At 42.6% G+C, this 11,511-nt stretch overlaps 1 protein-coding gene across 4 annotated transcripts; it reads left to right on the forward strand.

Annotated features, from left to right (window-relative positions):
- The first annotated feature begins 1,163 nt into the window (after positions 1 to 1,163).
- LOC308571061 (vomeronasal type-2 receptor 26-like) lies at positions 1,164 to 10,433 on the forward strand. Of its 4 annotated transcripts, none has more exons than XM_081166367.1 (5): positions 1,164 to 1,660; positions 5,941 to 6,223; positions 8,321 to 8,548; positions 9,250 to 9,376; positions 9,527 to 10,433. In XM_081166367.1, exons 1-5 carry the CDS (start codon positions 1,629 to 1,631, stop codon positions 10,423 to 10,425), a joined length of 1,569 nt encoding a protein of 522 aa, XP_081022493.1. In that variant the 5' UTR covers positions 1,164 to 1,628; the 3' UTR covers positions 10,426 to 10,433. The 4 variants fall into 4 exon arrangements, with proteins under 4 accessions (XP_081022493.1, XP_081022492.1, XP_081022494.1 ...); XM_081166366.1 differs by lacking the exon at positions 1,164 to 1,660 and adding an exon at positions 3,984 to 5,206; XM_081166368.1 differs by lacking the exons at positions 1,164 to 1,660; positions 8,321 to 8,548 and adding an exon at positions 3,984 to 5,206.
- Positions 10,434 to 11,511: the final 1,078 nt, after the last annotated feature.

Consider the following 11,511-nt stretch of genomic DNA (forward strand, 5'->3'; position numbering starts at 1 on the left):
CCTACATCCATGAGATATAGGAAAAGAGAATGTTATTCTACTTACAGATCTTCAGTCCAGCACATACCTGCCTTTCCAGCCAGATTCTAAACATTTTTTTCTCTGCACTGTGTAAGAATACAGTGGTACCTCAGGTTAAATACTTAATTCGTTCTGGAGATCCGTTCTGAACCTGAAACTTTCACCAGGTGGGGCATACTTCCTACATCCATGAGATATAGGAAAACAATGGTATTGCGCTTTTAGACTTTCCTCTGCACTACATAAGAACGTAAGATGAGCTTGCTGGATCAGGCCAATGGCCCATCTTCTTCAGGATAACACCCATGGCCAGTCTTGTCCTGCATCTGGATATGGTGCACAAGTGACTGTTACCTTGTGTGTCTCTCTATCCCAGGGTATTTCATGAGTCTCTTGTCAAGAATGAGGTGTTGGTTGCTCCAATGGGAAGGAAGCAGGGACTATGGAGTTTGTGGGCAGCTGTTTTTCTCACCAACAGTGCAATGAGGAAATTGATTTCTTAGATTGACAAAGACTCAAACCTAAATATATTTAGGTGCCAGGTGAAAACATCCCTCTTTCCCCAGTTCTTTTTTCAGGTTAAGTATCTCTGGCCTTTTGAACTGGCGGTGATATTGTTTCGGTTGTTACTGTATAAGGTAGATATTTGTGGTTTTATACAGAAAATGACCCTGTGGGAAACCTGCAAGTTAGACCTGAGCACAAGACTCCACACAGTCTCTAAGTTTGTAGCTCATTCTTTGGAGTACCATATTTTTCGCTCCATTGGACGCAGTTTTTCCCCTTCAATAATTGAGGGGAAATGTGTGTGCGTCCTATGGAGCGAATGCAGGCCTGTGCCATAGCCGCGCACAACCCCTACGGCATGGAGAGGCTGCACGGGGCTATGGTTTCTTTAGCTCCACACAGCCTCTCCCGGCAGGGAGAGATTGCGCAGGGCTAAAGAGGAAGCCAAAGCAGCCAGCAGGATCCATCCTGCTAGCTGCCTTGGCTTGTGCCATAGCCGCGCGCAACCCCTCCGGCAGGGAGAGGTTGTGCGCAGCCTGTAAGCTGCTCTTTGGGGCGGGGGGGATATTTTTTTTATTGATTTCCCCGTCTAAAAACTAGGCGCGCCCTATGGTGCGAAAAATACAGTATGTTTCTGTCCTCTCCAAGAAGCACAATTGTTTTATACATGCTATGATTGGAAAATAGGGGCTGGAACAGGTATTATATTTTGTATGGGGACAATAGGGGCAGTGCTGGTGAAGGAGAATCCCCAATCCTCTTCCCCTTTGCATCCTCATGCATTCTTCCTGAATGCTTGAAAGGGGCTCCAACATGGTAAGTTTCAGCATTTTTTATTTTTATTTTTATTTTAAACCAATGAAAAAGAAATCAGTAGCTGGCACTGAGTCAGGAATAAGTACAGTAGTTTAGTGTCTTCCTACTGTTGGTTGGAAGAAAAAGGAAACAAAAAGTGCTAATAATTTCTGGGTGCTAAAATGTTTATGTGTTTATTTCAATGGGGAGATGCCACCCCTTTCTGTGTGCAACCCAAGTTGTCCCCCTGGTTCCAGGAAGGAAAAGAAGGAGGGGGAGCCATTCTGCTGCTATAATTGTGCTCCATGTCCTCAAGGCAAGATTTCGACCCAGAAGGGTAAGAGAATCAGGATATATGTTTTTCGGAAATGAGTCATGTTAGAAGTTGAGGAAAAGGATAAATAAATCTGTGGTAACGTGTGCATTTTTGTATGTATTGTTTGAATGGAGAACTACATCACAAATGTTTAAAGAAGTAAACATTTTTAAGGGCATCTGTACTTTGATTAACGTGTTGTTACAAGGAGTTCAATTTAGATAACTTTCCCATTCAAGTGGCATAAAAACCAAATTTCTCCTCCATACCTATTGGCAGACAGCCCCCATAAAGGATTATGGACCTAAGAAGAATCTGTTTGTCACCCATGATCTAATCTTTGTCACAGGTTAAAATACAGCTGGCAATTTTGAATTCAATGCACCAGTGATATGACTTGGTAGGAGACACCTGTCTTAGTTCACGCAATAACAAACAAACATGCGTCTGATTGATGCGCGATCACATACCCGGGCGGGGTGGAATGGGGTCAGCATAGGGCGTGGGGGTGGAAGAGGGCTGGGAATGGAACCCCTGTGCAAAATGTTCATGGACCGTACCCTATTCTGAACAATAACAATGTGGTTTATGTGGAGTTAGCAAGCCATCACAGGACACCCCACATAACCCAACGCAAAGTGCTGAGGTGGAGTTCTCATGCATCATGTTCATTCTGGTTATTCTGGAAATATGTGTGATACCTCTAATTTAACATTATCCATTCCATACTCGCACCGTTAGCAGTTGCTCTCCAATACATCCAAAATCTGAATGTATTATTTTCCTTCCAGACATGGTTGACTGTGTTGCATGCCCAAAGGACCACTATCCAAACAGAGACCAATCACAATGTATTCCAAAGACCATCAGCTTCCTGTCTTTTAAAGAGCCTCTGGGGATGAGCTTAGCATTGTTGGCTCTTTCTCTCTCTCTCCTCACAGTGGTGGTCCTAGTCATCTTCATTAAACATCAGGACACACCCATTGTCAGAGCAAACAATCGGGACCTCACCTACACTCTCCTCACTTTCCTCCTGCTCTGCTTCCTCTGCCCATTGATCTTCCTCAGACCCCCAGAAAGAGTGAGCTGCCTGCTCCGACAAATGGCTTTTGGCCTTGTTTTCACAGTGACTGTTTCATGTGTTCTGGCCAAAACTGTCATGGTGGTTCTGGCCTTTGTGGCCACCAAACCAGGATCCCGAATGAGGAAGTGGGTGGGGAAAAGACTGGCAAGCGCCATTGTGTTTTCTTGTTCCCTTATCCAAGTGGGCATTTGCGGTGTGTGGTTAGGAACCTCTCCTCCATCCCCTAATTCTGACATGCACTCAATGATGAGAGAAATCATTCTAGGCTGCAACGAAGGGTCAGTTGCCCTGTTTTACTGTGTCCTGGGCTACATGGGCTTTTTGGCCATTGTCAGCTTTGTTGTAGCATTTTTAGCCCGAAAACTGCCTGAGAGCTTCAATGAGGCCAAATTCATCACCTTCAGCATGTTGTTGTTTTGTAGTGTTTGGATCTCCTTTGTTCCAGTGTACCTGAGCACCAAGGGGAAATACATGGTGGCTGTGGAGATCTTCTCTATCTTAGCTTCCAGTGCTGGGATACTGGGCTCCATCTTTGCTCCCAAATGCTACATCATTGTGTTGAGGCCTGATCTGAACAGCAAGGAAAAGTTAATAAAGAGGAAATAATAAATTATCCTTTCATCCTTTGGTTTTTTTCCACCAAACTATGAGCAATGTAATCTCTCCGTATCCACACCATTAAATTCTGTTATATTTTACATGTTGCAATTGTTATGTGCAATTTCTTTTAAAACCAAAATATGGTCTCTCTGAAACAGGAGCCCCTTATCTTGGTTTAACCCTAAGCATTATTTTGGAAACCATCAGTACCATAAAATATTGAGACCTGACTAGAAATTCAGAGGGTAATTGATTAGAAACTGAACAAGAAAAAACAATACACTGAGCGGCATTTTTTTAAAAAGTCTCATTCCTTTCTATATTTTTTTCGTCTCAGTAAGGTTTCAGTAGAGTTGCTACTGTCATGATGAACCAGTCTCAGAGATTTCAGTACAGTGAGTCCCACTTACTTGGGGGTTATGTTCAAGTGGCTCACATAGATAAATAAAAAATTGGATAGGTGGGGAGTACTCTCTAAAACTCTTTGAATGTCTTCTCTGCTGCTCTCCCTCCATTCCAGATCAAAAATACTGCACCTAAAATACACACATCTGGAATTTTGGGGGCTGACTGGAGGATGTGTGGGAAAAGTTGCTGCTTCTGCTGCTCTTCTATGCACATGATCTGTCATGGGGGGGGGGCTGAGTAGCGTAAACAACCCCCTGCTGTACCTCCAGTCTCTGCCCTCACAAGCCATGAGAACTCTCCAGCTCTCTCCCTCCATTTCTGGGTATTAATTAAATTATTTGGTTATTTATTGTGTGCAGTGGGGGATGCCTGTGGTCATGGGCAATATATGCTAGACCATTCCTGGTGTGGGGGTTTTAAACTTAAAACTCAATGAATAACGATTTTGGTATTTTTAATGGGTTTATTGTTATACGATGGGCAGAATGCTTCTGAATGAATATTTTGGAGTAAAAGTATTTTGAACATGAGTAAAATTAAGCTCCATTTTATTAGAAAATATAATACCACCATTCACTACTCTTTATTTATTAATTCTATATAGTGTCCCACTGACTAGTGGTGAGGTGCTTTTCTGTCAGGAACACAAATAGTTGTCCTTTTCACCATTCCTTCATCCCAGTATAATTATCAGAAAACTAATGAACTGGTGTTCAGCTGGGAAATTTTAGGAGGTCAGATTAATCATTTCCACTGGTCAACACCAATAAGAGACTGGCCCACTGTTTTTTTCTTCCTCGTTGCTGTTAATTCTGCATGCCCTTTTGTCATCCCATAAACAGTCAGAAAGAACTTTGAATGAAACATCAGAAACAGGGTTATTATTATTATGTTTGGGCATTTTCTGATGTTCCTGATGTAAAGGGATCTTGTTATTATCTCACTTATAATTATCACTCTCAGCATGGCTAAGTATCCCTTGAATAATGTCTCAGTAGATTTCCAGAGAATACTAACCAATGTCAAAACATGGGTATTATAATCTCTTCTTGCCATTGTCAGGAAGGGAGAGGACAGAGAAAGAGGAAGGATCTTTACCTTTCTCTTAATCAAGTTGTAAAATAGGGTTTTAATCTGTGAATTGTTAGAGAAGTGCTGCTCATGATAAGGACAAATATTGTACTGCAGGTGGTTCTTAAGCAAGGTTCATGTGCTGGGTGGAAATAAGGCTGTTTGATGAGAAAGAACATTTGCTTCAATATGCTGCTGTTTATTGTGCCCCTTCTCTTTCATCTGCCACATCTGGTGTGCAAACATACCATCAGTTGCACCATCCATGATCTGTCCAGAATTCCACATGAATACTACCAACCTGGTCATCTTATTGTTGGTGGACTTGCTTCTCATCTCTTTGCTGCTTTTGACAAAGAAGACTTCAAAGAAAGGCTAACTATCCACCAGCGCCTTAATACCCAGTAAAGACATCAAATGTCAAATGATACTGAAATATCCCCCAGCTCTAACCAGGCCTCCTCAGAAGCTAGTTCCCCTGATTTCAGTGGGATTTACTTCCACTGAAGAGAAATGCAGATCTGAATGTGTCAGTGAGATAAGAGAGCCTGGTCTTGTTGATATGTTCCCTCCTCCCCACATCCCAGCAAATCTCTTCCAAGGAGAGTTTAACAAGAGGAGGACTCAAAGATTGAACCTCCCTAGTTTAAAATGGAAAGCCCTTCTCTGTTCTTAATATTCAACTCATAAACTTTCGTGTGAAGTGTCTTAAAGGCTCGCCTCTCCTTTGAGGTGATGCTTGAATAGCCTCTGATGTTCTCATCCAAGTCAGGCTAGACAATTGTCTTTAATAGTTATAGACAGGGCATGGATTAGATACATTCTGACTATATTCAGCTGAAGGTAGTGATCTGTGAATAAAAGTCAGTTAACTGTCAGTTGGGAGACGTAATGAGGGAGGTGTGAGTTCCACTTCAGTGGTAAAGATCAGATTTTCCTGGAGAGAAATGGCAGGAATCGGGAAGTCTGAATGAGTCCTACATTAAGCTGAAATTCTGCTCTCTTAGTTGAAATTGTTCTGCAGATATGTGTGTATTAGGGCAAAATTTACACTAAAATTCTGAAGAATTATAAAGAGGCCCCTGAAATACACGCATAGTATATCTCTCTATGATACAGCATAAAATTCTCTTTGCAGTATTGTGCCAAAGAACTACCAGCATATTCTGGCCTTGGTATTTGCTGTCAAGGAGATCAATGAGAACCCTAAGATTTTGCCTAATATCACATTGGGATTCCACATCTATGACAGTTACTTCGATGAAAGGATGACCTACTGGGCTGCTCTGAACCTTCTCTCCACACTTAGTCCCAACTACAAGTGCAAAATCCAGAAACACCTGATGGCAGTTATTGCGGGACTGGACTTGGATACCTCCATCTACCTGGCAAACATCTTGGGCATCTACAAGATCCCTCAGGTAAGATGCTGCCTTGGGGATTTCAAACATTCACCATCATATCTTCTATTCAGAAAGGATTTCTTTAATATAGAAATAGTTGTGAGAGACAAAGGAGAGTGATTCTGCCCTTCACAATGTAATGTGCTGGTAGAAGAGTTCTCCTCTCACCCCACTTCCTTGTCCACACACACCTAAAAACACCGTTATCTCCATGGGCTACTGGTTGGAGACAAAAGTTGCTCTCTTGCAAAGCTGGAAGCCTGCCTATCAGGAGTCAGCTGCCCACACATTGTGGCACTTCATAGGGATTCTGTGTGTTAGTGGTTTGAGAGAGGACGGGAAGATGCCATGAAATCAGAAGCTGAAATGCTGTGGTGAAACAAAGTGAAAAAACAGGGGAGAGGAAAGCAGCAGCTTGGGAAGGCATAGAGGAGAAAGTGGAGAAAGAAAAGGTGGAGGTTGGAGAGGAAAGCAGGAGAGCAGGAAACTGGGCATGCAGGGGTGGCACAGAAGGAGCTGGAAGCTGAGAAACACAGGGTGCAACCTGCCACTCCTCCCAGCTTTCTGGAACCTGCCTTCTTTAGGCAACTGGTTCATTTTGCCTCCTGGATGCACATACCCAGACCTTCTGCAATTGTAGATGATGCTCCTTTATTTCCCTTTAGCTCACTTATGGGTCCTTTTCTCCAGAGGATGGTAGTCAAAGTCAATCCACTTCCTTCTACAAAATGGTGCCCAATGAAGCCCATCAGTACACTGGGATTGTTGAGTTACTTCTGCACTTCGGTTGGACGTGGGTTGGATTGCTTGCTAGAGAAAGTGAAGGTGGAGAGAGATTTATTCAGGCCCTGAAACCTCTGCTCTCCCAGAAAGGCATTTGCTTGGCTTTCTCAGAGACAACCCTGAAAACAACATATTTGGCTGAGTATTATGACCTTTATCCGCACTGGATTCAAATTTATCAAGTTATTATGGAAAGTAAAGCCAAGGTGGTGGTTTTCTATGGAGAAACAAAGTCTATGCTTGCCTTGAGAGACATAGTAGCTCTTGGTGAATTGGAAAATGTGACCAAGACATCCGTGGGCAAGGTGTGGATTCTGACAGCACTGGTGGATTTCCCAGCACTGACCTTTCAAATGAGCATGGGCATGCAAGTCTTCCAGGGTTCCCTCTCCTTTGCAGTTCATTCAAATGTGGTACAAGGATTCAAAGCCTTTCTTCAGGCACAAAATCCTTTTGAGGCAAATGGAAATGGCTTTGTCAAGCAGTTCTGGGCACAGGTATTTCTCTGTATATTTCCAAGCCCCAATACAGAGGAGCAGGCCAGTGGAACCTGCACTGGTGAGGAGAAGCTGGAAAATCTCCCTTCGTCTGGCTTTGAGATGAGCATAACAAGCCACAGCTATAGCATCTATAATGCTGTTTATGCCACAGCACATGCTCTACATGCCATGTTCTTGTCGAGGACCAAATACAGGGCAACGGTGGAAGGAGGGATGCAGGAGCTTCAGAAACTACAGCCTTGGCAGGTAATACCTATCATAACATACAATTTATTTGACAGAAAGGCAAATAAAGGCATGGAGATAAGAGTGCAAAACCCTAACATGTGCTCTTTCCAGTGAACGCCAAATTATTCTACTTCCCATTCGGAAAGATAGTTCCCCTGTTTAGCAAGTTACAATTTGAATTTGGTTTGTTGCCCATTTGCTTCCAAAGTGAAGGGAAGTGACATAGAGGAAGCCTGGTAGGACCTCTTACTCCATGACATTAGCCCCCTTCATGCACTGATTGGATGTCTGCATGATGGTTTTTTGAGGCCGTTTGCCCTACGATTCTCTTCCGTGGGGTGGGAGATATCCAAGCAGTGGGAACTGAAAACCATGCATTTTCCTGTGATTTCTTCTTGGTCAGAAATGCATTAGGATTTTCCCTATAGGAGAGAAAGGAAATCATTGGCTCTCTCTGTGAATGCTCCCCTTACGAACCATTTCCAATGAGTGGATTCTGTTTGCATAGGAGTCCCTGCCAGTACTGAATGTTGGAGGCATCTTGAGTGTCAGTAAGGAGAGACATATGCATTACTTCATAGTTCCTATTTTTCTTCCAATGCAGCTCCATCCCTTCCTTACGAGTGTCTCCTTTAACAACTCTGCTGGGGAAACAGTAACTTTCAGTGAGAGTAGGGAAGTAGAAGCTGGCTTTGATATTGCCAACATTGTCACTTTTCCAAATAACTCCTTCATGAGAGTCAAGGTTGGAAGACTGGGTGGGGAGGCTGTCCCAGGTCAGCTGATTTCCATTGATGACAACAGAATGGTGTGGCACCAGAGCTTTCACCAGGTGAGGCATAATTCCTACATCCATGAAAGATAGAAAAAAAGAGAACGTTTTTGCACTTATAGATCATCGGTGCAGCCCATCCCTGGCTTTCTAGCCTGATTCGAAATATTTTCTCTGCACTACATAAAATATTATCATGACCAATCAATCAATCAATCAATCAATCAATCAATCAATGTATAGATATTCTCTAAATCTAAGATATGTGGAATCTGCAGTGTCATCCATTCCTTCAAGCAACAAAAACAATATGCTTCGTAATATAATGTTATATATGGCAGAGAGAAACCTCTTCTCTCTTTTGCATCTATCAATATTTGTAAATCATTCTTGACACTATGCGGCTGTTCTCTCAAAGAAGCAAAATTTTAAACATGTGCTATGATTAGAAAATCGGGTGTGGACCAGTTATTCCCATTATGCATGGGTACAATGGATGCAGGGCTGGTGAAGATAAACTCCCAATTCGCTTCCCAACCTGAGCCCTCATGCGCTCTTTTTGGGGGCCTGAAGGGAGCACAAAGATGGTCAGGTTGAGCACTCTTTTGTTTAAAAAGCATGAACAGTAAAATGAATAATTTGACTCTGAGTTTGGAATAAGTAGTTTAATGTCTTCTTATTTCTAATTGGGGGTGGGGGTGGGGATGAATGCTAATAATTTCTCTCTGCTAAAATGTTTGTGTATTTATTTAAATGGGTAGGTTCCACCCCTTTCTGTATGTAACCCAAATTGCCTTCCTGGTTCCAGGAAGGAAAAGAAGGAGGGGGAGCCATTCTGCTGCTATGATTGTGCTCCATGTCCTCAAGGCAAGATTTCATCCCAGAAAGGTAGGAGACACAATATATACATGGTACTTTTCGAATGTATAAAGGAGACACCTGTGATATTTCTATTTTAACCTCAAGAGTTTCACAATGGTAGCATTTGTAGTTGCTATCCATAACATCTCAAATCTGAATATATTATTTTCTTTCCAGATATGGATGACTGTGTTGGGTGCCCCGAAGATCACTATCCACACAGGAACCAATCACAATGCATTCCAAAGACCATCAGCTTCCTGTCTTTTAAAGAGCCTCTAGGGATGAGCTTAGCATTGCTTGCTCTTTTTCTCTCTATCCTCACAGTGGTGGTCCTAGCCATCTTCATTAAACATCAGGACACACCCATTGTCAGAGCAAACAATCGGGACCTCACCTACACCCTCCTCACTTTCCTCCTGCTCTGCTTCCTTTGCCCATTGATCTTCCTCAGCCCTCCAGAAAGAGTGAGCTGCCTGCTCCAACAAATGGCTTTTGGCCTTGTTTTCACAGTGACCATTTCTTGTGTTCTGGCCAAAACGATCACGGTGGTTCTGGCCTTTGTGGCCACCAAACCAGGATCCCGAATGAGGAGGTGGGTGGGGAAAAGACTGGCAAATGCCATTGTGATTTCTTGTTCCCTTATCCAAGCAGGCATTTGCATTGTGTGGTTAGGAACATCTCCCCCATTTCCTGATTCTGACATGCACTCAGTGAAGAGAGAAATCATTCTAGGCTGCAACGAAGGGTCAGTTGCCCTGTTTTACTGTGTCCTGGGCTACATGGGCTTTTTGGCCATTCTCAGCTTTGTTGTGGCCTTTTTTGCCAGGAAACTGCCTGACAGCTTTAATGAGGCCAAATTCATCACCTTCAGCATGTTGTTGTTTTGTAGTGTTTGGATCTCCTTTGTTCCAGTGTACCTGAGCACCAAGGGGAAATACATGGTGGCTGTGGAGATCTTCTCCATCTTGGCCTCCAGTGCTGGCTTACTGGGCTCCATCTTTGCTCCCAAATGCTACATCATTGTGTTAAGGCCTGATCTGAACTGCAAGGAGAAGTTAATAAAGAAGAAGTAACAAATTAACCTATCATCTCTGTTTATTTGTTCTATCAGAATATGGGTAAATTAATCTCCCCTTTTCTACATCCTACAACTATGTTATATTTTATCTGTTACAATTCCTATGTGCAATTCCTTTAAAAATCCTCTGTGGTCTCTCTGAAATAGGGGTTCTCAACCTTTTTCAACTTTCGGGTGCATTTGGAAAACTAAGAAACTGTCATGGGTACTGGAAAGTATTAAGACCTGACTAGAACACCAGATAAAGGTTAATTAGAAGCTGAATGAGAGAAAGCAGTATATTGGGATGCTTAAAAAGCTTCTGCTTATTCCTTTCTATGTGATTATCTGGTAAATAAGGTTACAGTGGAACTGCTACTGTCATGATTAAATCAGTCTCATTAGGGGATACTATATCAGGTTCCAGAAAAAGGGTATAAACCGCCATCTACTTCATGCTTCACTCACAACTTGGCTTTCAGTTTTCCCTCTTGTTTTCACCTGCCTTATAATGAACATGCATAAACCAGCATAAACCAGGGGGTGTGGCATGGCTTGTGAGCAGGTATTTATTAGGGCTGAGCAAGAGTCTTAAAAAATCTGTAAGTGGACTTTTTTATGTACACCGAATACTTTTGAACTGTTGATTTATTTGTCAACTTATATTGGACCTTTGGATCCCTTTTACTTCAAATGATTGGTATGGGTTCTTGAGAAGGAAGTTCTATGTTACTGCTGGTCATGGAGCAAGCTTTGAGGACATTTGTTCTGCTTTGTGCTAATGTGGATATCCTAGCTTCCCTGGGTAGTTAATACCTTGTTCCTTTATTCTTGCTAGCTGGTAAAAGCATTGGGATGTGTTATTGCACCACATTCCTGACAACACCCTTTAACCAAGGATAAGCAGGGAAAACCAACCCTGACACTACCCCAGCAAAGTCACCCAAAATTCTGAGTCATGGAACTCAGGTTGGATGCTGGATATTCTTGGGATTCACCAAGACAAAAAGCTTGCCTGCTGAGCCACAAGCCCACAAGTTATAGCCATAACCAAGCAGCTACATACCAGATTCAGATGAATTCCTACAATAAGAAGTGAAAG

Source organism: Podarcis bocagei (assembly GCF_964188305.1).
Source record: "Podarcis bocagei genome assembly, chromosome: 13".
NCBI lineage: Eukaryota > Metazoa > Chordata > Lepidosauria > Squamata > Lacertidae > Podarcis > Podarcis bocagei.

What these genes read in the sequence shown, in the direction of transcription:
- LOC308571061 (XM_081166365.1), top strand. Translation starts at nt 6,934, where the DNA reads ATGGTGCCCAATGAAGCCCATCAGTACACTGGGATTGTTGAGTTACTT. An exon ending in AGAAACTACAGCCTTGGCAG is followed by an intron (nt 7,735 to 8,320) that starts GTAATACCTATC and finishes CTTCCAATGCAG; the next exon opens with CTCCATCCCTTCCTTACGAG. An exon ending in CAAGATTTCATCCCAGAAAG is followed by an intron (nt 9,377 to 9,526) that starts GTAGGAGACACA and finishes TTTTCTTTCCAG; the next exon opens with ATATGGATGACTGTGTTGGG.